Consider the following 24,284-nt stretch of genomic DNA (forward strand, 5'->3'; position numbering starts at 1 on the left):
TGGAGGTAATTAACATCTTGGCATGTTTTCTTCCGTCTGCTTATGGCATTTTTCAATTACATTGTCAAGATATCCCCTGTGAACTTTGAAGTACATTGTTATTGACTGGGTGGCCCTGTAATGAACAATTGATTTTGAATCTTTACACATAATTTAATGTTTGGCTCTTTCTGTCAATAGAGGTTTTGAAGTCATGTGTTGAGAAAAATGTGTAGAAGTTGACTTTCTAACTTTGTATATTGGAAATAACAATAGTGATCAAAGGTGATCTCAATCCAGGTCACATTGAGTTTGTTGTCCCTTCCATTTTCTCTGCAGGTTTTTGTGGAATTTATCAGTAATTAATAGTGACTGATGGTTACAGAGGGCTTACTCTGCACCAGGATTTCCACCCTCAGCCTGACCCTAGAGTTCCTGCCTGTGTTTAACCTAAGATCAATTCGAAGTAAAAGACCCCCTGGCCCAGGTTCTTTGCCCTTCTGGCCTTTGCTCATTTCGTATCATAATTTTCAAGTGTGTGAGGCTCTAAGTGACAGATTTGGCTATAGGTCTTTATAAGCTGAAAGTGATGAAGAAGATCAAGATATGCCCATTTACACATTGACAGCGTTATTTCCAGAGCAAGTATTTTCCCCTAGAATTTGCTTTAATGTTATTTCTTACCCCAAAGGAAAAAAATCTTGTAGATATATGTCAGACTGTAATATTATTTGTATCCAGATCGCAAGATTGTAAGCACTGGTGGTCTGCACAGCTGTGGCATGCGGCCTGTGTTTATTAGATGTGAGTTACAGTTGTTATAGAAACCTTAATGTAATATCTTCTAACCTTGAGGTTCTGACTGCTCTTTCCTTCCTGTTACTGTTATCTTCTAGTGTTTACCCATCCTCCCCTCCAACAGAAGTTCCCAGAGTTCTGTCTTCATCCTCCGGGTCCTCCCATCTCTACCCTGTGTTGGTTTCAATCCCTGTAAATAAGCTATACAGTCGATCGATCCCCTCTGCACAGAGGACAGTCACCCCACTGGCACCAACAGCTCCCCGTCACACAGTGGGGAGTGTAGCCACCAAAGCACAGGGCAGGGAGACCGGGGGCCACTCCCAGTGTATGGTCTCGAGCATGTTACTAACCTCTCTGAGCCTCGGGTCTCACACCTATACAACGAGATGATTTCTGAGGTCCCGTTTGGCTCTAAAACTCTGCCTCGGTTTCCTCACTTGTAAAATGGGACTAAGAAGAGTTTCCACCTCCTAGGATTGTTAGGTTAATTACATTTAGTAGAGCTCTTAGCACAGCATCTTCCACAGTGTAGGCTGTTGTTTGCATTGAGTCTCCGTCAAGTGTGCAAAGCACTGGGCAATGTGGCGAGGAGTTGGAAGGGAATGGCACGGCAGGGTTTCTGCCTTCCAGGGTTTGCCCAGGTGAGCTGGGGTGTCCCTCTGCTCCAGCCACACCCCTGTTGGACACCTCCATTAGCACCCTCAGGGCTGACCTCAGCCAGGGACTCTCCCATCGGAAGCCCATTAACAGGCCCCCTTACTGGTTTTCAGCCCTTCTCTGTCTCCTCCCAAAGGGACTACTCACTCCAGATCCTTGTCTCAAAATCTACTTCTGGGGGAACTTACACTAAAAAAAGAAGTGATACCGAAATTTCCATGATACATTAAGCAAAAGAAGCAAGGAGCAAGGATCTTAAACCTTTTAGCCTCAAGATCCCTTTCTATCCTTAAAAAGTATTGAGGACCCCAAATAGCTTTTGTTTATATGGGTTCCTGTCAGTATTCACCGTGGTAGAAACTAAAACAGAAAAAGAAAAAATGTTTAAATATTGATTTACCAATTCATTGAAAAATAACCAAAATAAATATATTACAAGTTCATGTCAATAATATTTTTATGAAAAAAAAATTTTTCCAAAGAAAATAAGTGAAAAAAGTGGTATCGTTTACATTTTTGCAAATATCTCTTATATCTGCCTTAATAGAAGACAGCTGAATTTTCATATCTGCCTCTGTATTCACTCTTTTGCAAAATAAAGTATCGTGTAGCCTCTGGAAAAGTCTCCTGCACACCTGTGAAAAGGAGGCAACAGCATCTCAGTTTTATTATGAAAATAGTTTTGATCTCATGGACCCCCCGAAAGGGCCTTGGCTGTACTAGTAAACTGGGTCTCCAAAAAGAAAGAAAAAAACAAAGCCCGGAACAGGACTGGTTTGTAAAAGTGTCACTTTCCATGGTGTGCCAATTTCAAGCTACCAACTTGACTCCACTAATGCTGGAGTTGGGGAGAGACGTGCAGTCTGTGCAGGCAGCGCACTGCATTCATGTCACACTTTGAGGACCTCTGGCAGAGTGTCTGCAGAAGGACTCAGGAAAACCGACGAGGTTGCCTCCAAGAGTGTAACCCAGTGACTGGAGGACCCTGGGCTTTTTAACCAAATATCCTTTTATACCTTGGGAATTGTCAGATGCATGCCCATCTAGTCAAAAGAAAAGGAGACTTTAAGAATCTTCCCTTCTTAAAATGAACTCTCTAAGTTGATCCATAATTTGTCAGTCTTCAGCTTTTCCACTTCTTTGTGGCATCTCTTAGAACTGGTTCTTTCAAAGCGCCGGTGACTGGTTCTCACTGCTCTGCCGGCCCCTTGCCTTGCTTCGCCCTTGCTTCCCGCTGTGGGCCAGGCGCACTGAAATGCAGGAGGCAGATCCAGCCGCTGCTGCAGCAGGAGGCCCCGAGGTGGCCCTGCCAGGTCCTGCATTTATGTAGCCAATTTAAGCAACTTATCCTTGTAATTTGATGTTTGAGTGTCTAAGGCATCTTAAACATTTGGGATTACCGTTCCTTTTGCACTTTTGGTAAAAACTGAAGGTTTTCTGATAGCTGCTTCCCACCCCAACCCACCCCTGTGCCCTGCATGGAAAATTGAACACTGTCATCTCGCCCTGTGAAGAAAGATAGAGACTATTAGGTATTATAATAAAATGATATGTGCTCCTACGAGCTCTGCGATATTTAAAACCTTTCTTCACCGCTGACAGTCACTTTGCCTGAGGCTTCCTAGGCTATTTGGGTTCAAAACAAACAAACAGCATTTTCGCTTATTGGATTAACCACTGGAGATTGGTCCTGTTTGAGAGTTACCCTCCCATAGGTCACCCGTGTCTTAGAAGCTGTGTGTTTTAACTAGAGGCAGTGGCAAGCGACATGTGTCTCCTTGACACACGTCCCTTTCACTCGTTTAAATCCTCCCTTGGGATTGGTCAGGGATCTGGAACAGGCACCCCTTGGAGAAAAGCTGATTTTCAGGGACATGTGGATGCATAGTTCGACTGTGTCGCAATTCGAGATTCGTGGTGAGAGGAATAAGAGGGTTTTGAGAAGGAGAGAATGTTAAAATGAGAAATTCTACGAAGTCCTGCAGGCAAAGGAGATTGTAATCCTAGCAGCCCAGCGGGCGGGTGCTGCAGAGTTGGTAGCTCCTTCATAACCTATAGTTGTGTAAACGAAAGGAATGTCTGCGGCATGCTTGGCATCCGGGTGTTTAGTGTCCGCCCAGGATGAACAACCTTGTGACCTTCATCTGGGCAGATGACCAGGAAGCGGAGGTAGCAACGTGTGATACCCATCCCCTTTCTACCCAGCTGGGGCGGTGTTGATGTGCCGGGTCTACATCAGCTCGGGATGCCGGCAAGTGACCCACACATCCCCTCCCTCTTGTAGAAACTTCTGTATTGTGAAGTGGACTCTATATAAGCACAGAGCAGCCTCATTTTCCTGCTAGTGACACGGAGATGAAAGGAGATTTCCAGCTGCTAGTGGTCAGAGAGATCCAAGGCTGGAAACTGGCCTGTGTGTTCATGAGAAGAACCTTAACAGAAGAATGAGGATTCTGTCATTCCCTCTCCTGGTGGCTGACGGGAGATACACACGGATTTGGTTTGAATCCTAGTTCTGCCACCAAACAGCTGTGTTATACTGGTCAGGTACCTGCCCTCTGTTCTCTTCCTCCCCTTTCCAATAGTCAAACATCTTATTTCTGTAATCAAAATGATATAAAAGTTTTCCAGCTTCACTGAGGTATAATTGACAAATCAAAATTGTAAATATTTAAGGTGTACGCCCGCAGTTTTTTTATTCAGTTGGGATTGAAGTAGCTCAGGGTAAGATCAAGGCGCACACGAAGTGGGCAGGCAGCGCCGGGCCCCAAGTGCGCAGGCCGTGGGTGTTAACGGGGACCCTCACCTCGCTCCGCCCAACACGAGCCACAGGCACTTGGCTTTCCAGGCCTTGCAAACGGGAAACTCCCTGGCTTCCCAATGAGAGTGGCTTGTTCGCCAGCTAGGAGGGAAGGGGCGCACCACACTGCGTTCCGGGTTCCTTCTGTGCCAATCTAGCATCTGTCGCTGGTCTATAAATGGACACGGAAATGTTTTCCAAGGCAGATGCACTCTGGCCGCCCCTTCCGTGAGGCTGCCCAGCCCCCTCCGGCTCTCCTCCCACCCGCAGGTGGGTCGGGCGTGCGCCCTTCGCTCATCGTTTTATGACGCGAGAATTGGGGCGAGCTCAGAATTCAGGTGCTAAATTGCCTGCAGTAGGGTCACTTGGTGGTGGTTCGGCGAAAACGCTTCGGCGCCCGAGTCGCCTTCCCGCGCCGCACTCTCGGAAATGGAGTGTTAGACAAGCGGACCCTCCTTGCTCAGTGCCCGTGGTTCTGTGCTGGGTTTTCTCATTGACTCCTGTTTCTTTTCCTCTAGGATTCGCTCGTCGTTTTCATGCTTTCCACTTAGCCAGAGGCTTTGTGGCTTTTCGCCGTGACCCTTTTTTCCCCCAAAATTAACCACGTGCCGTCTCCTCCCTTTCCCACCTTTTCCCTTCGGAATGTAATTTGTCCAGTACACCATACCCTCTCCAGCAACCCTGTACTCATTCCTCCTCAGCTGTTCTGCAGCCTCTCACTTGAGGAGACGTCTTATGTGACGGGGCGGCAGGGCCTCCCGGGGAAGATGGCAGCTCACCTGCGTCTCCTTGAGAAGCCCCCTGTCTGGGCTGCGAATCAGCCCTGAGTTTCTGCCCAGCGTTCGCCAACCTTGCTGTCTGAAAAGAGTACTGGTGCACACCTAACCTGCCTGGGACTCCCTCCCCTCAGAGACACCCAAACGTGAGATTTCTTTCCTTGAAATACAATGGAAATTGTCTTTGCTGAAATTCACCTCTGGTAAAATAGTTCTTGGCCCCTTGAAGTTGACTTACTGTTTATTTTCACTCAGTCTCACCTACATGTTATGTTTTTCAGACAGGAGATAGTTTAGTAAGTAGGAATTAATTTCAGTTTCAAATAAATCTTAAAATTTCTTATTCAATCCTTTGAAAATTAGTAATACAGGGATGAAAACAATTGTGCCTGTCATGAAGTAACTGTGACGACTGAGAATAGTGCCATACGTTGTAGCACTACTATATGAGTGTTGCTGTATTAGTGAGTTTTTTTTTCATACGTCGTAGCACTATATGAGTGTTGCTGTATTAGTGAGTTTTTTTCATACATCGTAGCACTATATGAGTGTTGCTGTATTAGTTTTTTTAACATCTTTATTAGAGTATAATTGCTTTACAGTGGTGTGTCAGTTTCTGCTTTATAACAAAGTGAATCAGTTATACATATACATATGTCCCCATATCTCTTCCCTCTTGCATCTCCCTCCCTCCTATTAGTGAGTTTTGAAGTTATGATCCTGTGCACAGATCACCTAGACATAGTCTTACTCTCTCCCCATCCATCCGTCTAAAATGGGACCACACACCATTCCACAGCCGCTCCGTGAATGGTTTACTGAACTTTGTGGATGGCATCCCTCCTCCTTATAGAAATTCCATAAAGATACCCCAGAGCCTGCCCCCTCTGACCCGTAATTGGAATGGGCACTCAGGGTTTGCGGGCTGCTTCGCCAGCGGTGGGAACCACAGCTCCTCAGTGCCAACACTAGAGGCTGTCATGTGTGTTCTTCTGCCATGTTACTGCCTCATTTATACTTTATCCTAGTTACGGACATGCTGTTATGTAATCTGGGGAATCTCCAAGACGTAATGGTGCTTTTAACCATGGTGTCCACTGCATTTCGGCTGGGGCAGCAAGAGTCGGGGGCTGGCTCTGCCCCAGACCCTGCAGCCCATACAGGGCGCCGCCACTGCCTCCTGCCACGTTCCCTCATCAATAAAAAGAGTGGTTTGGACCAGATCGTATGGCTCAGGAGCTTTAAGAACCCACAGTGCCTCTTTCTCTTCGTTGCTTCTGAAGGAAGGGCAAGACAGCATCATCCAATAAAAATATAATGCAAAAGCCACATATGTAATTTTAACTTCTCTAGCAGCCACATTAAAAAAAGGCGAAAAAAAAAAGGCAAAATTAATTTTAATATTTTATTTTGCCCAACAGATCTGAAATATTATCATTTTAACATGCAATCAATAGGTTATTAATGAGATATTTCACCTTCTTTTTACTGTGCTGAGTCTTTGAATCCAGCATGTATCTTAAGCTTACAGCATGTCTCCACTTGCACTGGCCACATTCCAAGTGCTCAGGAGCTGTGTGTGACTAGTGGCTACCGTCATGGGCAGCACAGGTCTTTTTGGACCACCTAAGACCTTAGCTCAGGTTCACCGGGTCCACAGGGTCCACAGCCTCCTGTGGACCTTTGTCAGCCGTTTCATTTTGTGGCTAGAATGTTTAAGGCAGGGACTAACAGATCATCCAAACTGAGGTCTTTTGTAAGACTTGATTTTCTCAAATATGTTCCTTTCTTTCTGTAAGTGGGTCTCAGTTGATGCTTTAAGATGCATTCTGCCCACATAAAGTCTTGGAGAAGCACTCCCAGCAGGCATACAGGAGGCCTGGCTGTTTCTGAGCAACTGCAAACAAGAGGATGAAGTTTTCCTTGATGTTGCAGAGTCGCATTGGCTTAACCTTCTATTACCGGGAGCCAGGATTGGGAGGGTAAGGGAATTTCTTATAGGTGGGTAAAATTTTAAAAAACGAACAATAAATCAAGACTTTGTCTTTGTCTTTTCATTTAGTGGAATAGAAGATGAATGCAACTGAATTCAGTGAAGATGTAGAAGAAGGTAAAAAAAGAAAAGCCTCTTTTTAAAAAATATTTTAACTGAATACTTTTTTTAGATACGTTTACGTGGTTCAAAAATATTAAAAGATACATGATGAAAAATCAAGAAAAGTCTCCTCTCACCCCTGATTCCCATCCTTCTCCGCTCACACGTGTGGTGTTTTATGTATCTTTCCAGAGTTACTTTTTTAAAAGCATCATTTAAAAGAGTAGTTTCTCTCTTTCCATCTCCTCTCCCTCCCCTGAGAAAAGACTTTAAAACCTGTTTTGAACAAAATGTGCTTGGAACATGGTATCATTGTATAGCACTAGTGTGGTGAGATACAGATTGCTTGATTGGAAAGCCAGTTTTATTGTGATCTGTTACTCAGATATTGTTATCTGAGTGATAGTATCAAAGGGCGGCCGCATACAACCTGCCGCTCAGGGGACCCTGCTAATCCCAGCGCCGCCAGGTGGTCTCCCCGCTGAGCCCTATTTCTTCTCTGCCACAGTTCTGAAAAATAACACTGTGAAAGTGGAGACAGAGGCCGAAGATGCTGCCCTGGACTGCTCAGTGAATTCCAGGTCCTCCGAGAAGCACGCTCTGGACAGCGTCTTCACTGGCCTCCAGGACTCCAGCAAGAGAAAGCAGCCGGGCGGCGAGGGCCCGCCAGACTCCGTCCCAAGCGTGAAGAGGCGGCGGCTGATTCCCGAGGTGAGGGCTCACAGGGAAAGCAGGAACTTGTTGATAGCAAGGACTGTTAGTGAAAGCCTACCACATTTCACATAGCGCACACCTTACCTAGATTCCTGGAGAAGGTGAGGCTTAGCAGGTCTTTTCCTAAATCAGATCCATCTTTTGTATCTATTAGGAGAGCTTATTCAATGAATCTTTTTGTAAAAAGACCAATTATTTTATAACATGCGTGTGACCCCTAACCTACCTATTTTATGAATTTGCTTTCTTTTTTTTTTTTTTTTGTGGCACGTGGGTCTCTCACTGTTGTGGGCTCTCCTGCTGCGGAGCACAGGCTCCGGGCGCGCAGGCTCAGCGGCCATGGCTCACGGGCCCAGCCGCTCTGCGGCATGTGGGATCCTCCCGGACCGGGGCACGAACCCGTGTCCCCTGCATTGGCAGGCGGACTCTCAACCACTGCGCCACCAGGGAAGCCCTGCTTTATTTCTTAATCACCTGCTGATTATATTGAACTTCGCTAAGTTCTGAGAGAGAGAAAATGGAACTGGACATAGTGGTCCCCTCTAGTAGCCTGGAGTCCAGATGGGAGACAAGACAGGTACACAAAACAGTTAAGACTGAGGAGACAGGGGAGTTTGGGAGATGAGGTGTCTGGCCCGGAATGCCTGTTCCACAGAGCCTCTCCACAGACGGGCAGATCACACCTTAAACTCTTAGAAGAATGTTTTCCCAAGCTCTCTAACGCAGCTACTCACCACTCACACACACACATGCGCGCGTGCTCTATGAGGGACCCAGATAGGCATTTCAGCTTCTGCACGTCTGTTCAATAGAGCCCACGTTTCAGAGTTCATCATCATTAGCCAGTACACCATGGGGTATCAGCCTGGGACTCTGGGTTGTTACTGGTTTGTTTTAATTCTCCTCTATTAGATGCTACCCCAGATCTAAATAAATTGGGAATTGATAGGTTTTAGAGATTTAGTAAAGTGATGAGATTAAGATTTTCACTAGGATTTCAATATGCAAGTTAATATTACATTATAATGAGGACTGATCTGCATGCCACATCATGGAACATTGAGGGATACATTCATTTATTTATTTATTTGGAATTTTTTTCCAAACAGCTCTATTGAGATATAATTCACATACTATACAATTCACCAGTTTACATTGTTCAAGTCAGTGGTTTTTAGTAGATTCGGAGAGTTGTACAACCATTACTATGATAAATTTTAGCACATTTTCATCACCCCACAAAGAAATCTTGTACCCAGTTAAGCAGTCACTCCCCATCCACCGCTCCTGTCGCTCTTGGCAACCACTCATCTGCTTTCTGTCTCTGTGGATTTGCCAGTTCTGGACATTTCATATAAATGGAATCATAGACTATGTGGCTTTTTGTATCTGGCTTCTTTTACTTAGCCTAATGTTTTTAAAGTTCATCCTTGCTGAAGCATGTTATCAGTTCTTCATTCCTTTTTATGGCCAAATAATATTTCATGGTGTGAATATATCACATTTTGTTTATCATTCATCAGTTGATGGACATTTGGGTTGTTCCCACTTTTTGGCTATCATGAGTACTCCAGCAATACATTTTAGAAAATCCATAATACCCAGAAAAAAGTTGAATTTTCTTATACCTGTGTGATCATTTTTTTATGAAGGATTAATGAAAAATACCCCACCCTTGACCCTGGCTGCCTAAACCAGCCGCTTGCTGCATACCTTGGGACTCTAGGGAAAGTTTCATGTGTGGACGGCAGTTTCCAGTGCAGTAAGTTGATTGTAGATGAAAACTCAGATTCCTGACTGGAGAGATGCCTGCTGTGGCTAATGAAGCTACAAGATGGTTAGTCCAATAGCTTGTTTGAAAAACCTTTACCCATCTGCTTTTTAAAAAATGCTTTATTTGTAAACCATAATTTATTATCCTTTTCCCTAACGATTGGTATATAGGAACTTTTATGTCATTACATGTAGTGCCACAGGGACCATCCGTGTCCATATCCATAAACCTTGTGCCCTCCTGTGAGTGATTCTAAGGGTTGGGCTCCTCGAGGTTATTCTGAAAGGGTTGAGGAGTTTGAGAAGCACTATGGTATGTCCCTGAAGGAACTCCAGGAAACGTCTTCTGTGTGTCACGATAAATTCTGCTTATGATCAATTCTGCACACTCACGTTTATAAGTAAAGCTTGAGTTCAAGAAATGGAGCACAAAGTTGAGTGTATTGGTTCACCTTTGCTGTGGCAAACCATCCCCAAACTTAGCCGCCTTAAAGTAACCACTGTTCCATTCAGTTCTGTGAGTCAGCTGGTGCTTCCTCTGGTTTGGCCTGATGTGGCTGGGGCCAGGTGGTAAGGGAGGACCTCACTCCCGTATCCGGGCCTCACCTGGGCTGGTGGGGTGACTCCAGCTTCCCTTTATGCACTTCCTCACCCCCTACGAGGAGGAGGCTAGTCCAGGCTTACTCTCACGCGTGGAAGATTTCCAAGGAGGAGCGAGGAGGGCAGACTCTGGGGAGCAAACACTTTTGATGCCTCTGCTTGCGACACATTTGCTCATGGGCCACCAGTCAAAGCCAGTCATGTGGCCAAATCTAGATCAAGGGGTGGAAAACTAGACACCACCTCCCGATGGTGGGAGCAACAAGGTCACGTTGCAAAGAGATTTCCACACAAGGACAGGGGAACTATGATGGCCATTTTCATAAACAATTCACCACAGCAAGGAACAGCCAGCTCTTGCATCAAGAAGGAATTCTGATCACATGTAGGCTGGTTTGTGGCCTTTGTGGGCAGCCCAGGTTGGCCCCATTGCCTCATTGCACAAATGGTGTCACTCTTCATCCTTTCGTCCAACACATTTTATTGGCATCGTAGAGAAGGGAGCATCTTCGTCTTCTGGGGATAGAAAGGGAAGGAGAAGGTTCTCATGATTTGTATTTTAGTTGAATCCTTCAGTGTATGAAGCAAGTCAGGAAAGTCCTGCATTGGGGAAAGGTCCGCTGAGGTTCACAGTGGAAGGATTTCCCTGAGCATCACAGAAATGATTTGAAGGTTGCAGATGCTCTTCTAGATCTGGTGAGGCAATAAGCTTCGTCTGGCCGGAGCTGCAGCAGCATGCAGGAATCCTGACATGTTTGGAGAAAAGGGAACCAATATATATTTGAATATTTCTAATATGACTTGTCCAATTTACATATTCTAATTGGTCATCTATGTTTACTTTTTTTTTTTTCTTTTTTTTTTTTTGCGGTACGCGGGCCTCTCACTGTTGTGGCCTCTCCTGTTGTGGAGCACAGGCTCCAGACGCACAGGCTCAGCGGCCATGGCTCATGGGCCTAGCCGCTCTGCGGCATGTGGGATCCTCCCGGACCGGGGCACGAACCCGCGTCCCCTGCATCGGCAGGCGGACTCTCAACCACTGCGCCACCAGGGAAGCCCTACTTTTTTTTTTTTTTTAATTTATTTATTTTTGGCTGCGTTGGGTCTTTGTTGCTGCACGTAGGCCCTCTCCAGTTGTGGTGAGCGGGGTCCACCCCTCATCACGGTGTGCAGGCCTCTCATTGCGGTGGCCTCCCCTGCTGCAGAGCATGGGCTTCAATAGTTGTGGCGCACGGGCTCAGCTGCTCCGCGGCATGTGGGATCCTCCCGGACCAGGATCCCACCTGTGTTCCCTCCATTGGCAGGCGGACTCCCAGCCACTGCGCCACCAGGGAAGTCCCCTATGTTTACTTTTCAATGGATTGGATACAGCAGGCAGCTGTAACCCATTAGATTTTGGAGTAGAAAAGACACTTGAAGTCCTGGGTTTTATTTTGGGAGTGCTGTTAGCTTTGTTCATTTCCGTTAGTGTAGATAACATGAGGTTGATAGCCCTGCTCCCCTTCCTGTTCTGTAAAAAGTATATGTATATGTAAGTATGAACCTTTTGAAATTCTTGAGCTCCTTGTAGAATGGTGACGTGTGAAGTCAAGGCAGTGCTTCCTTTTAAAAGTTTGTACAAGCTGATATGTCAGTAAATCAGTAGCCTCAGAGCCCTGGGGGCTTTTGAACAATCCATTGGTTTTATGAAATTATAGCATGTGTTGATTTTTCAAAATGGTACTAGTCTTAATTTAGAGTGGATAGCCCTTTATCCTTCTCTCCCTGGGTTTTCTCTGATCCATCTTACATATGTCGTGGGGAAGGAGAAAGTGGGAGAGCGGAAGCAGGGAGTATATACAAGTATCTTAAGCACTTTCATCACAGGGTAAGACGGAGGAACGGAGGCTGAATCAAGCAATAATCCAAAAAAGTGGAAAGGATGTACATTAACAGCTGTTGACTCCCTACCTGACAAATAACCCCACTCCTTGTCTTGTTTCATTTAATCCGTGTAACGGTGATGAGGGAATATCTCCCCCGGAGAGAAGAGCCAGCTCAGACATATAAGTTAAAGTCAAGTGCCAGGATACCAGTGGGGCAGCCTTGATCCTGGTGTGAGGTGGCAGGAGTGACTGGGAACACTCAGCTCTCAGCTCCCCGCTGCGTATCCAGGAGGTGAGCCCCACCTTCTCTGATCCAGCCCATAGGAATGGTCAGTTCCAGAATGAACGGAGACTGGAGTCGGATAAGGGGGAGTTCACCATGGAGCCTTTGGCCAATTCTGTGACCTCCCAAACTCAGGTCCCTCCACGGTGATGAGGGGTGACACTGCTTCCTCATTGGTTCCTTGTGTGGATTGCGACAGCCCCTGGAAGGAGCCCAGCACGGGGCTTGCCCTACATCAGCCTTCAAAAATGTTTATTTACTGCTCCCCAACCCCCATCTCCAGCTACCACCCCTTACGGTCAGTATTCAGCCACCTCCCTCCATGTTTATCAGAAGGAGAATGGCATGGAATTGCCAAGAGAGGCCACCTGATGCCCTCCTGGCTGCCGCCGGCCCGAGTGCCCTTGATTCTGAGCACCTTCCATCTTCTCCTTTGACCCCAAGGAAGGGGGATGAGGGCGAGGGGGGAGGATGTGAGTGGCAGCCCTGATGCTAAAGGTCTGTCACATTCAAACTCCCATCGGTGCTGATGGCCTGTTTATGAGTGACATTTAGTACAATGCTTAGAAGAAAAATAAAACCTCCCTCAAAAAATCTAACAAAAGGCTGCATAAAGACATATTTGGCGCCTCTGCTGGGAGAGGCATGATAGCCAAATACAGCAGATGTGGGAGGTGAGTATCCAGCGTTTTTATTGCTAATCATCTTTTTGTTCATGGAACTGGGGGTGATATTCAAGAGCCCTGGGCCAGGCAGAAGTTAGCCTTGTTCTCCTGGGGTTCTTTGTTTCTATGTTTGTTTTTAATCCTAAAGTGTCATTGCAGTTTGGTTTTCAGTTGGAGAATGGAACTGCCATCTTATTCGCTCAGTGCAAATGTACTGAACACCTCCTAGGTGTCATTCAGTATGGTCCCAGCTGGAGATTCGTAGTCATTTCCACAGCAGCCCTAGCAGATAGGTACTGTGGCCATTCCCATTTTAATGAGGCTCAGAGAAGCTAGCACTACCAAGCCTGCTTGATTTGGAACTGTGCACTTAAAGCACTGGTGGCCCTGAGCACTGTGGGGTATTTGTAGGATATGCAGTGAGGAGCCTCTGAGGATGCCCTGCCCTGATAGTTTGCCATCCCTGTGGTCTTTCTCTTCTCCCTTCCTATAAGTTGCTTTATCTCCCCAGATTCTTATTTTTTCAGGCATGATAACACATTCTCCATCCTCACCACACAGTGTCAGCAGTATAAAGGATAACCCAAAGGATAAAAGCCATGAGGGCAGAGACAGGCTTGTTCCCTGTGTCCCCAGGGCCTTGCACCGTGCCTGACAGATGCTGGGCACTCAGTAATGTTTGTTTACTGACTCTGTGTGGTAGAAAGCTCTTCCATTCCTTATTGCTAACTACATCTGGTCATTTAATGATGATGATGATGAAGATAAACATTCTGTTAAAATGAAAAGCATCACCCCGTCTCGCTTATTTGGAGGTGGGTGGTGATGCCAGCGCCCTAGGAGCCCTTTTCCATGGTCTGCCCTTGATGCCACATTGATTCTCAACTCCCTGCTCCTCTGAAGGCTTGCTGCTTTCTTGGTGTTCCACTTAGCTGACTGGGCACCACTTAGCCACTCATCATTCGTTGAACTGAATTCAGTGACTGCTCTTGGATTTGGAGTCTTGAGGAAGACTCAGGACTTGGAGCATCTCCATGGTGACCCGGTCCCCAAGATGTCACTGGGCATGGACACATCCGTAACCTTGCATCAACCTGTTTTTGATCAGTCAGACTCTCCAGCCAAGAGATTGGGCATTCCCGCGGGAGTCTAAGGGTGCTAGTGACAGAATGAAATGCACGGATCGGATCCAGGAGAGACGCTGGCAGTGCAGAGCCTGAGCTGTGCAGCAGAGTTCACATATGGTTGGAAGATGAGCCTCGGAGAACTGGGGACGGTGTCAGCCAGACACCAGTGCCAAGTAGCACAGATTTAAAGATTTCTTGATACTCCTAGACAGCTGAGCAGAGATTTTATCAGCAGCAGCAAATGCAGCCAGCCCATCGTGCCTTGGCAGCGTTTGTGGAATTAACTGGAGCACTGAGTTGACAGGACACCAGTGTGGGGATATCTAAGAACCTTCTCTTTGGTGCTTGTGTCATGCTTTGTGTTGAATTGTGTATCCAGGGTCTCTGGGAGTGAGGAATGTTGCCCTCTGCTGGGACTCTAACTTAATTTTTTATTCAAGCCACTTAGCCAAAAATGTTTGTATTGATGGCAGTGTTTCTAACATGCTTGGTAGAAACTGAAATGTTTTTATTAATGAGGCTGACTATTGAGAGTTATGGGGGGTCTCCAGTTCTGATACACTGCACTTCGCTCACTGTAGGAATGTGCTGGAGTCAAACGACTTCTGTTTGTTTTGTTCAGATAGTTCACCCAGAAACTTGTCCCTGTGCTTATTTGCTACTCTGAGTGTTAATAAGGGCAGATCCCCCCCTAGAACGTGTACTCTTATTGCATGGCATGTGAGTTTCTGGTGATCTTTCTCTGCATGGAATCTTATTTAAATGTATTAGCGGAACTGCTTGTTACAAAGCCTTTGCCCCTTTCCAAAATCAGTTGTAATGTAATTATATATATATTTTTAATGATTGACATTACACACTCAAATTACTCTATATTGGTAAAACCTCACGGAAATCTTATGATCCATGGGACCTCCAAAATTATTTTGGTGTAATAAAATTTAATGGTGAGTGCTTTTTCCTTTTCCGGTAAGCAGCTTGAGGTGACCTCTAAAAATGGTTCACTATTCACTTGACCCAGAAAACCCCACAAAATCATGCAAATCAAGAGGTTCAAATCTTCGTGTTCACTTTAAGAACACTCATGAAACTGCCCAGGCCACTAAGAGTACGCATATCCGAAAGCCACCAAGTATCTGAAGGATGTCACTTTAAAGGAGCAACGTGTGCCATTCTGTCGCTACAATGGTGGAGCTGGTAGGTGTGCCCAGGCCAAACAGTGGGGCTGGATGCAGGGTCGGTGGCCCAAAAAGAGTGCTGAATTTTCACTGCACACGCTCAAAAATGCAGAGAGTAATGCTGAACTTAAGGGCTTAGATGTAGATTCTCTGGTCATTGAGCACATCCAGGTGAACAAAGCCCCCAAGATGCGGTGCAGGACTTACAGAGTTCATGGTGGGATCAACCCATACATGAGCTCTCCCTGCCACACTGAGATGATCCTTACTGTAAAAGAACAGATTGTTCCTAAACCAGAAGGGGAGGTTGACCGTAAGAAAAAGATATCCCAGAAGAAACTGAAGAAACAAAAACTTATGGCCCGGGAATAAATGCTGCAAAAAATAAATGGAAATAAAAGTAAAAAAAAAGAAAAAATTTAATGGTGAGTAAATTGCTAAAAATCTAATTTACAGTCTATAGGAATTAGCAAGTAAGACAATATGAATTTATTAGGGCAGTGCTTTTCAACAGTGACCCACAGTTATAAATTCACCTTATAGAGCCATCTGGTCCACATATATGGATTTGTATGTAAATACATAGACACAGAGCAGTAGAACAAAACTTCTTGAATTTACTTACTGTGTGCAATGCCCTCTGATATTTTCTATTCTGTTCTTTTTTTCTTTCTTTCCTGTCTCTCTTTCATACTTCCTCCTTCCCTCCCTCTTTCTTTCTTTGTTTTTGTTTTTTTGGTTGCACTGCGCGGCATGTAGGATCTTAGTTCCCCGACCAGGGATTGAACCCGTGCCCCCTGCAGTAGAAGCATGGAGCCCTAACCACTGGACTGCCAAGGAATTCTCCCCTCCCTCTTTTATGCTGGTCTTGACCCATCAAATCAATGTCATCATTTAGTAATGGGTCACGTGACAACCCACAGTTCTAAACACACTGTGTCAGGAGTAAAGATTTTCAACCATCTCCATCCCTTTCTTTCTCCAAGTTTCTGATGTATGTGTATGTGGTTTCTTTCTTTCCTTTCTTTCTTCCTTTTTATTTATTTTAATTTTTTTTAAGTTTTCTTTTTTTTAATATTTATTTATTTTATTTATTTATTTTTGGCTGCGTCAGGTCTTAGTTGCAGCACTCAGGATCTTTGTTGTGGTGCACAGGCTCTCTAGTTGTGGCACAAGGGCTCAGTTGCCCTGCGGCATGCGGGATCTTAATTCCCCAACCAGGGATCGAACCCGCATCCCCTGGATTGGAAGGCGGATTTGGTTTTTTGTTCTATAAATTTTTTTTTGAATTTTATTTTATTTATTTATTTTTTATACAGCAGGTTCTTATTAGTTATCCATTTTATACATATTAGTGTATATATGTCAATCCCAATATCCCAATTCATCCCACCACCACCACCACCACCAACCACTTTCCCCCCTTGGTGTCCATATGTTTGTTCTCTACATCTGTGTCTCTATTTCTGCCCTGCAAACCAGTTCATCTGTACCATTTTTCTAGGTTCCACATATATGCATTAATATACGATATTTGTTTTTCTCTTTCTGACTTACTTCACTCTGTATGACAGTCTCTAGATCCATCCATGTTTCTACAAATGACCCAATTTCATTCCTTTTTACGGCTGAGTAATATTCCATTGCATATCTGTGCCACATCTTCTTTATCCATTCGTCTGTTGATGGGCATTTAGGTTGCTTCCATGACCTGGCTATTGTAAATAGTGCTGCAATGAACATTGGGATGCATGTGTCTTTTTGAATTATGGTTTTCTCAGGGTATATGCCCAGTCGTGGGATTGCTGGGTCATATGGTAATTCTATTTTTAGTTTTTTAAGGAACCTCCATACTGTTCTCCATAGTGGCTGTATCAATTTACATTCCCACCAACAGTGCAAGAGGGTTCCCTTTCCTCCACACCCTCTCCAGCATTTGTTGTTTGTAGATTTTCTAATGATGCCCATTCTCACTGGTGTGAGGTGATACCTCATTGTAGTTTTTTTGTTGTTGTTTTGTTTTTGTTTTTGTTTTTTGCGGTACGCGGGCCTCTCACTGTTGTGGCCTCTCCCGTTGCGGAGCACAGGCTCCGGATGCGCAGGCTCAGCGGCCATGGCTCACGGGCCCAGCTGCTCTGCAGCATGTGGGATCTTCCCGGACCGGGGCACGAACCCGTGTCCCCTGCATCGGCAGGCGGACTCCCAACCACTGCACCACCAGGGAAGCCCTAGAATCTGTATTCTAACTAGACCCCAGGCTGTTCATATGGATATTCGACTTTCAGAAGCGCTGGGCTGGGCCAGGCCGTGCCAACCATATTCTTCCCCAGGTGGGGAGCAGCCTAAGGATGCACTCTGTCGTCGTCCGTTTTCTAGTTGCCTGAGGCATGCACATGTCTGTGGAAGCACGTGCTTTGTGCTTCAACCCTGCCTGCTCCCCTGACACCCACAGGTGCTCACCAATTAGTTCTTCTGCTTCATTAGACCCTCAAAAATATATTCCAGTATGTTTTGGGGTCAAATTCAACATTTGTCAAAAACAAACTGATGACTGAAATATGTAAACGGCACATATTTAAAGCATACCATTTGGTAAGTTTTGACGTGTATACCAACAAAACTATGCCACGATCAAGATGAGAAACATATCCATCGCCTGCTACCATGAACGTCTCCTTGTGCCCTTTTGCATCCTCCCCCCATCCCCAGGTAACGACTAATCTGCTTTCTGTCACTAAAGATGAATTGGCATTTTCTAGAATTTTATATGACTGGAATCCTACAGGCCTCTTTCGTTTGACTGGCTTCTTTCACTCAGCTTAATTATTTTGAGATTCATCGTGAGTATCATGTTTATCATCTGTATTGCTGAGTAGCATTCTGCTGTATAACACAGCATATCTATATACTTGTTTAAAACTTGGGTTGTTTCCAGTTTGGGGCTATTTACACACAGGGCTGCCATGAACATCTGCATGTAAGTCTTCGTGTGATCATATGCATTCATTTTGCTTGGTAAATGGATACCTAGGAATGGAATACCTGGATCATATGGTCCCATATATATTTAACTTCTTAAAAGAATACCAATTGTTTTCTACAGTGGTTATACCATTTTATATCCACCCCAGCAGCGTGTGAGAGTTCCAGTTCCTTCACATCATCTCCGTCATTCAGTACTGCCTGTCTTTTTGATTACACCCATCCTAGTGGGGGTGATGTGGTATCTCCGTGTGGTTTTAATGTGCAGATTACTAAGCATCTTTTTTTTTTAATTAATTTATTTTTTGGCCGCACTGTGGAACATGTGGGATCTTAGTTCCCCAAACAGGGATCGAACCCGTGCCCCCTGCAGTAGAAGTGTGGAGTCTTAATCACTGGACCACCATGGAAGTCCCACTAAGCATCTTTTTATGTGCTTTTTTGCCATCTATATGGTTTCTCCAAAGTGACTATTGAAGCCATTAATTGGGTTGTATGTCATACTGAGTTTGAGTGTTCTTTATGTAATCTGGATTCAAGTCCTTTATCAGATAAATGATTTGCCTGTGTTTTCTTCCAGTCTGGGCTTGTTTTTCATCTTTTAAAGAAGTGTTAAATTTGGATGAAGTCCAGTTTATCAGTTTGTTCTCTTATGGATCATGCTTGTGGTATTGTATCTGAGAAATATTTGCCTAAAACAAGGTCATAAGGGATTGCTCTTATGCTTTCTTCTAGAAGTGTTAGAATTGTAAGTTCGTTTTTAGTTTTACACCCATGATCCATTTTTAGTTAATTTTTTATATGATATATGTAGGATGAAACGTTTTTGCTTTTTTTTTTTTGCATATGTATATCCAATTTTTCTAACATCATTTGTTGAAAAGATTCTCCTTTTTCTACTGAATTGCCTTTGAACCTGTGTTGAAAATCACTTGTCCATATATATGTAAATAAGCCTCTTAAACCGTCCAGGGCCTGGCAGTAGGGAAAACCACTAAAGAAAGCTGAGGACTCTGGGATCCCAAATGGTCTGGGCAGTTGCCTTCTGGTATGAAGCTTGGGCTCAAGCTTTGGAGCCTTTAAGGGTATCTTCAGGACTTCCCTCGTGGTACAGTGGTTAAGAATCTGCCTGCCAGTGCAGGGGACACGGGTTCGATCCCTGGTCTGGGGAGATCCCACATGCCGTGGAGCAACTAAGCCCATGTGCCACAACTACTGAGCCCACGTGCCACAACTACTGAAGCCCACGCACCTAGAGCCTGTGCTCCGCAACAAGAGAAGCCACCGCAATGAGAAGCCCGAGCACTGCAACAAAGAGTAGCCCCCGCTCACCGCAGCTAGAGAAAAGCCCGTGCAGAGCAACGAAGACCCAGTGCAGCCAAAAATAAATTTATTTATTTATTTAAAAAAAAAAAAAGGCTATTTTGAACTTGCCCTGGGAGTCCATCAGGAGTGGACCTGCAGAGTGTGCCAACCTTGGGAGAGTTGAGGAGATAATCCCTGAAATCATTTTTGGTAGGGCTTAATTCTCTCACTGTCCTCTATTGAGCAAGGCTGGAGAGTACATAGAAAGCACCTTTCTAGATGCATAGGAAAGGTGTTAATTCAGTACATGCAGTGGGTGCTTTAGGACATGGGGCTTAATGCTCTTGCGCAATTCTGGTTGAGAAGGGCTGCTGGACCAAGAAGGGCTAGGAGACCGAGACTTAGAAAGCTGGGAGGCCTCATCACTTCACAGCATCCACAGTCGCCCGAGCTTGGGCGAGTTCTGAGCCTTTTCCAGTCTGAGATTAGATGTGACTCCAGGCAGTGGTAGAGTTGACAACAGACTGCCACTCTCTAGACCAGGGGTCCCCAACCCCTGGGCCGTGGACTGCCTGTTAGTAACCAGGCCGCACAGCAGGAGGTGAGCAGCGGGTAAGCAAGCGGAGCTTCATCTGCCGCTCCCCATGGCTCCCCATCACTCACATCACCGCCTGAACCATCCCCCAGCCCACCACTGTCCGTGGGAAAATTGCCTTCCATGAAACCGGTCCCTGGTGCCAAAAAGGTTGGAGACTGCTGGACCCCAGTTCTTCCGTGCTCAACACCAGGCATCTTGGGAGCTGTCCAGAGTGGAGACACCTGCTCTCCTAGAGGCTGCAGACTGGACAACACACTGCTGCCTTCTGGAGCTGCCGTTGGCAGGAATCCTCCCTGTCTGAGAGCAGTCAGGGCAATGAGGTGGCCTGCCCAAGGCTGAACTGCCACAGGAGCGCTTCCCGTGCCCGGGGGTCTCTCTCCCATCCCTTGAGGACTCTTGCCCGGCCTTGCCAGGATATGTGTTTGCTCTCCTGCCAGGCCTTGTAGACAGGAAGTTCAGGGCTTGTGTCCTACAGGAATTAGAAGCTTTTGAGGTCCAGCCTGAGCCTCTCAGGAAGTAGGGAGAGCGAGCAAGTTTGGTGCTGGGATGCAGGTTTGTGTTAGTGGTGTGTTGTGTACCGGTAGAGTGATTCCCGGGCAAGGGAAACACTTTCTCACAGGGTCCTGCGATCGACCTCGGCCCCTCTTTTGTGTCTAGGGTATTAAACCAGAACCCTCAGCTAACGCACTTCTTGTCTTCCAGGCGCTCCTAGCAGGCATGCGGAACCGGGAGAACGGCTCGCCCTGCCAGGGCAACGGGGAGCAGGCAGGCAGGGGCAAGAGCTCGGGCTCCGCGTGGCCGGGCGAGGAGGAGCCCAGCAACGACGTGACCACGCCCTCCTACAAGAAGCCTTTGTATGGCATCTCGCACAAGATCATGGAGAAGAAGAACCCTCCCACCGGAGACGCGCTTAACATGTTCGAGCTCTTCGAGAAGGCGAACCCCAGGAACAGCCCCTCACCACTGCGGCTCCTGAACGAGCCGCAGAAGCGGGACGGCGGCGGCGCCGCGGCAGCCACCGACAGTGACCCCAACATCTACTTTCTCATCCAGAAGATGTTCTACATGCTCAACACGCTCTCCTCCAACATGTCGCAGCTGCACAGCAAGGTGGACCTGCTCTCCCTGGAGGTGAGCCGCATCAAGAAGCAGGTGAGCCCCACCGAGATGGTAGCCAAGTTCCAGCCGCCCCCCGAGTACCAGCTCACGGCAGCCGAGCTCAAGCAGATCGTGGACCAGAGCCTGTCGGGCGGCGACCTGGCCTGCCGCCTGCTGGTGCAGCTCTTCCCTGAGCTCTTCAGCGACGTGGACTTCTCCCGGGGCTGCAGCGCCTGCGGCTTTGCAGCCAAGCGGAAGCTGGAGTCGCTGCACCTGCAGCTCATCCGCAACTACGTGGAGGTCTACTACCCATCAGTGAAGGACACGGCCGTGTGGCAGGCTGAGTGCCTGCCCCAGCTGAACGACTTCTTCAGCCGCTTCTGGGCCCAACGGGAAATGGAGGACAGCCAGCCCGGTGGCCAGGTCGCTGGCTTCTTCGAGGCTGAGCAAGTGGACACCAGCCACTTCCTGGACAACAAAGACCAGGAGGAGGCCCTGTCCCTGGACCGGAGCAGTACCATCGCCTCGGACCACGTGGTGGACACGCAGGACCTAACTGAGTTCCTGGACGAAGCCTCGTCGCCAGGGGAGTTCGCGGTCTTCCTTCTGCACCGGCTCTTCCCCGAGCTCTTCGACCACCGAAAGCTGGGCGAGCAGTACAGCTGCTACGGGGACGGAGGCAAGCAGGAGCTAGACGCACAGAGGCTGCAGATCATCCGCAACTACACGGAGATCTACTTCCCCGACATGCAGGAGGAGGAGGCCTGGCTGCAGCAGTGCGCCCAGCGCATCAACGACGAGCTGGAGGGCCTGGGGCTGGACGCGGGCAGCGAGGGCGAGCCCCCGCGGGACGACTGCTACGACTCTTCCAGCCTTCCCGATGACATCTCCGTGGTCAAGGTGGAAGACAGCTTCGAGGGCGAGCGGCCCGGCCGGCGGTCCAAGAAGATCTGGCTGGTGCCCATCGACTTCGACAAGCTGGAGATCCCGCAGCCCGACTTCGAGGTGCCTGGCGCCGACTGCCTGCTCAGCAAGGAGCAGCTGCGCAGCATCTACGAAAGCAGCCTGTCCATTGGCAACTTTGCCTCACGCCTGCTCGTGCACCTGTTCCCCGAGCTCTTCACCCACGAGAACCTGCGCAAGCAGTACAACTGCAGCGGCTCGCTGGGCAAGAAGCAGCTGGACCCATCCCGCATCAAGCTCATCCGCCACTACGTGCAGCTACTCTACCCGCGGGCCAAGAATGACCGCGTCTGGACACTGGAGTTCGTGGGCAAACTGGACGAGCGCTGCCGGCGCCGGGACACGGAGCAGAGGCGCTCCTACCAGCAGCAGCGCAAGGTCCATGTGCCGGGCCCGGAGTGCAGGGACCTGGCCAGCTATGCAATCAACCCCGAGCGGTTCCGGGAGGAATTTGAGGGGCCCCCGCTGCCCCCCGAAAGGAGCAGCAAGGACTTCTGCAAGATCCCCCTGGATGAGCTGGTGGTGCCCTCGCCCGACTTCCCGGTGCCTTCGCCATACCTGCTGTCAGACAAGGAGGTTCGCGAGATCGTGCAGCAGAGCCTCTCTGTGGGCAACTTCGCCGCGCGGCTGCTCGTCAGGCTCTTCCCCGAACTCTTCACCGCCGAGAACCTACGGCTGCAGTACAACCACTCCGGGGCGTGCAACAAGAAGCAGCTGGACCCCACGCGGCTGAGGCTCATCCGCCACTACGTGGAGGCCGTGTACCCGGTGGAGAAGATGGAGGAGGTGTGGCACTATGAATGTATCCCCAGCATCGACGAACGGTGCCGCCGCCCCAACAGGAAGAAATGCGACATCCTGAAGAAAGCCAAGAAGGTGGAGAAGTGATGGGCACCGCGGGCACTGAGCGTTCTGCCGGAGCCCGCGACGTGTCCACAGCCGCGCACCTTATGTCAGCGGGGAGTGGCCTGCTGCACTTGCACACGTGACCGCCCCGCCGGCCACGGCCGCGAGAAAGAAGCCTCGCATTTGGCCTCTTGTACTCACGACTTTTGTCCTGTGTTCCTGGTGGTACAGCCAGAGTCGGGGGAGGGCCAAGCTGTGATAGCAGAGAGGCCTCAGGAGTCAGGGTTCCCTCTCCTCGGCAGTGTCCTCCCAGTCCCCTCACAATTTGAAATGCAAATCGAGCAACCCTCTTGGTCCTCTTCCCACGTTTTACATCTTCCACTTTTATCAGTTTTTTTTAAGTTAAAAAGAAACCCTTTTTTAAGAAAATCATTGGGCTCTGTGGAGGCCATTTTACTTAGAAAAAAATCTTTTAAATATTTGAGATGAAGTACTGTAAGATGAATTCAGTTGCTGGGAATTTTTTTTTAAAGACGGTTTCAGATAAATGAAATGTTTAGAAGTGCCATGATCATGTGTGTGGCTAATTAATAGCTTCAGGTGGCCATGATCATGCCTGTGGCTAATAGCTTCAGGTGGCCATGGCCATGATCATGCCTGTGGCTAACAGCTTCAGGTGGCCATGATCATGTGTGTGGCTAATAATAGCTTCAGGTGGCCATGATCATGCGTGATGGCTAATAGCTTCAGGTGTCCATGATCATGCCTGTGGCTAATAGCTTCAGGTGGCCATGATCATGCCTGTGGCTAATAGCTTCAGGTGGCCATGATCATACGTGTGGCTAATAGCTTCAGGTGGCCATGATCATGCCTGTGGCTAATAGCTTCAGGTGGCCATGATCATACGTGTGGCTAATAGCTTCAGGTGGCCATGATCATGCGTGTGGCTAACAGCTTCAGGTGGCACAGAGATGGATTTACTGACCTTGTCTTTTACATTGGATTTTGGAAGAGTCAGGATGCCTCTTGGATGGCGGTGGAGGGGATGGAATAGTGCGATGTCTTTCTGACCATGGTCAGTCACCTTCTCCCTCCCACTGTGGTGCCGAGGAAGGGGCTTAGGGGGCGGCCTGGCCCACATTGCCGCGCCGGTAGAATATTGTGCTCACTCTGTAGACG

At 47.5% G+C, this 24,284-nt stretch overlaps 1 protein-coding gene and 1 pseudogene across 1 annotated transcript; both read left to right on the plus strand.

The window, feature by feature from the left end:
* The first annotated feature begins 7,086 nt into the window (after positions 1 to 7,086).
* On the plus strand, positions 7,087 to 23,480 carry BEND3 (BEN domain containing 3). Its single transcript, XM_060167683.1, has 3 exons — positions 7,087 to 7,123; positions 7,617 to 7,819; positions 20,901 to 23,480. Exons 1-3 carry the CDS (start codon positions 7,087 to 7,089, stop codon positions 23,145 to 23,147), a joined length of 2,487 nt encoding a protein of 828 aa, XP_060023666.1. The 3' UTR covers positions 23,148 to 23,480.
* On the plus strand, positions 15,132 to 15,685 carry LOC132530520 (large ribosomal subunit protein uL22-like; annotated as a pseudogene).
* Positions 23,481 to 24,284: the final 804 nt, after the last annotated feature.

The sequence above is a fragment of the Lagenorhynchus albirostris genome, chromosome 12 (genome assembly GCF_949774975.1).
Source record: "Lagenorhynchus albirostris chromosome 12, mLagAlb1.1, whole genome shotgun sequence".
Lineage (NCBI taxonomy): Eukaryota > Metazoa > Chordata > Mammalia > Artiodactyla > Delphinidae > Lagenorhynchus > Lagenorhynchus albirostris.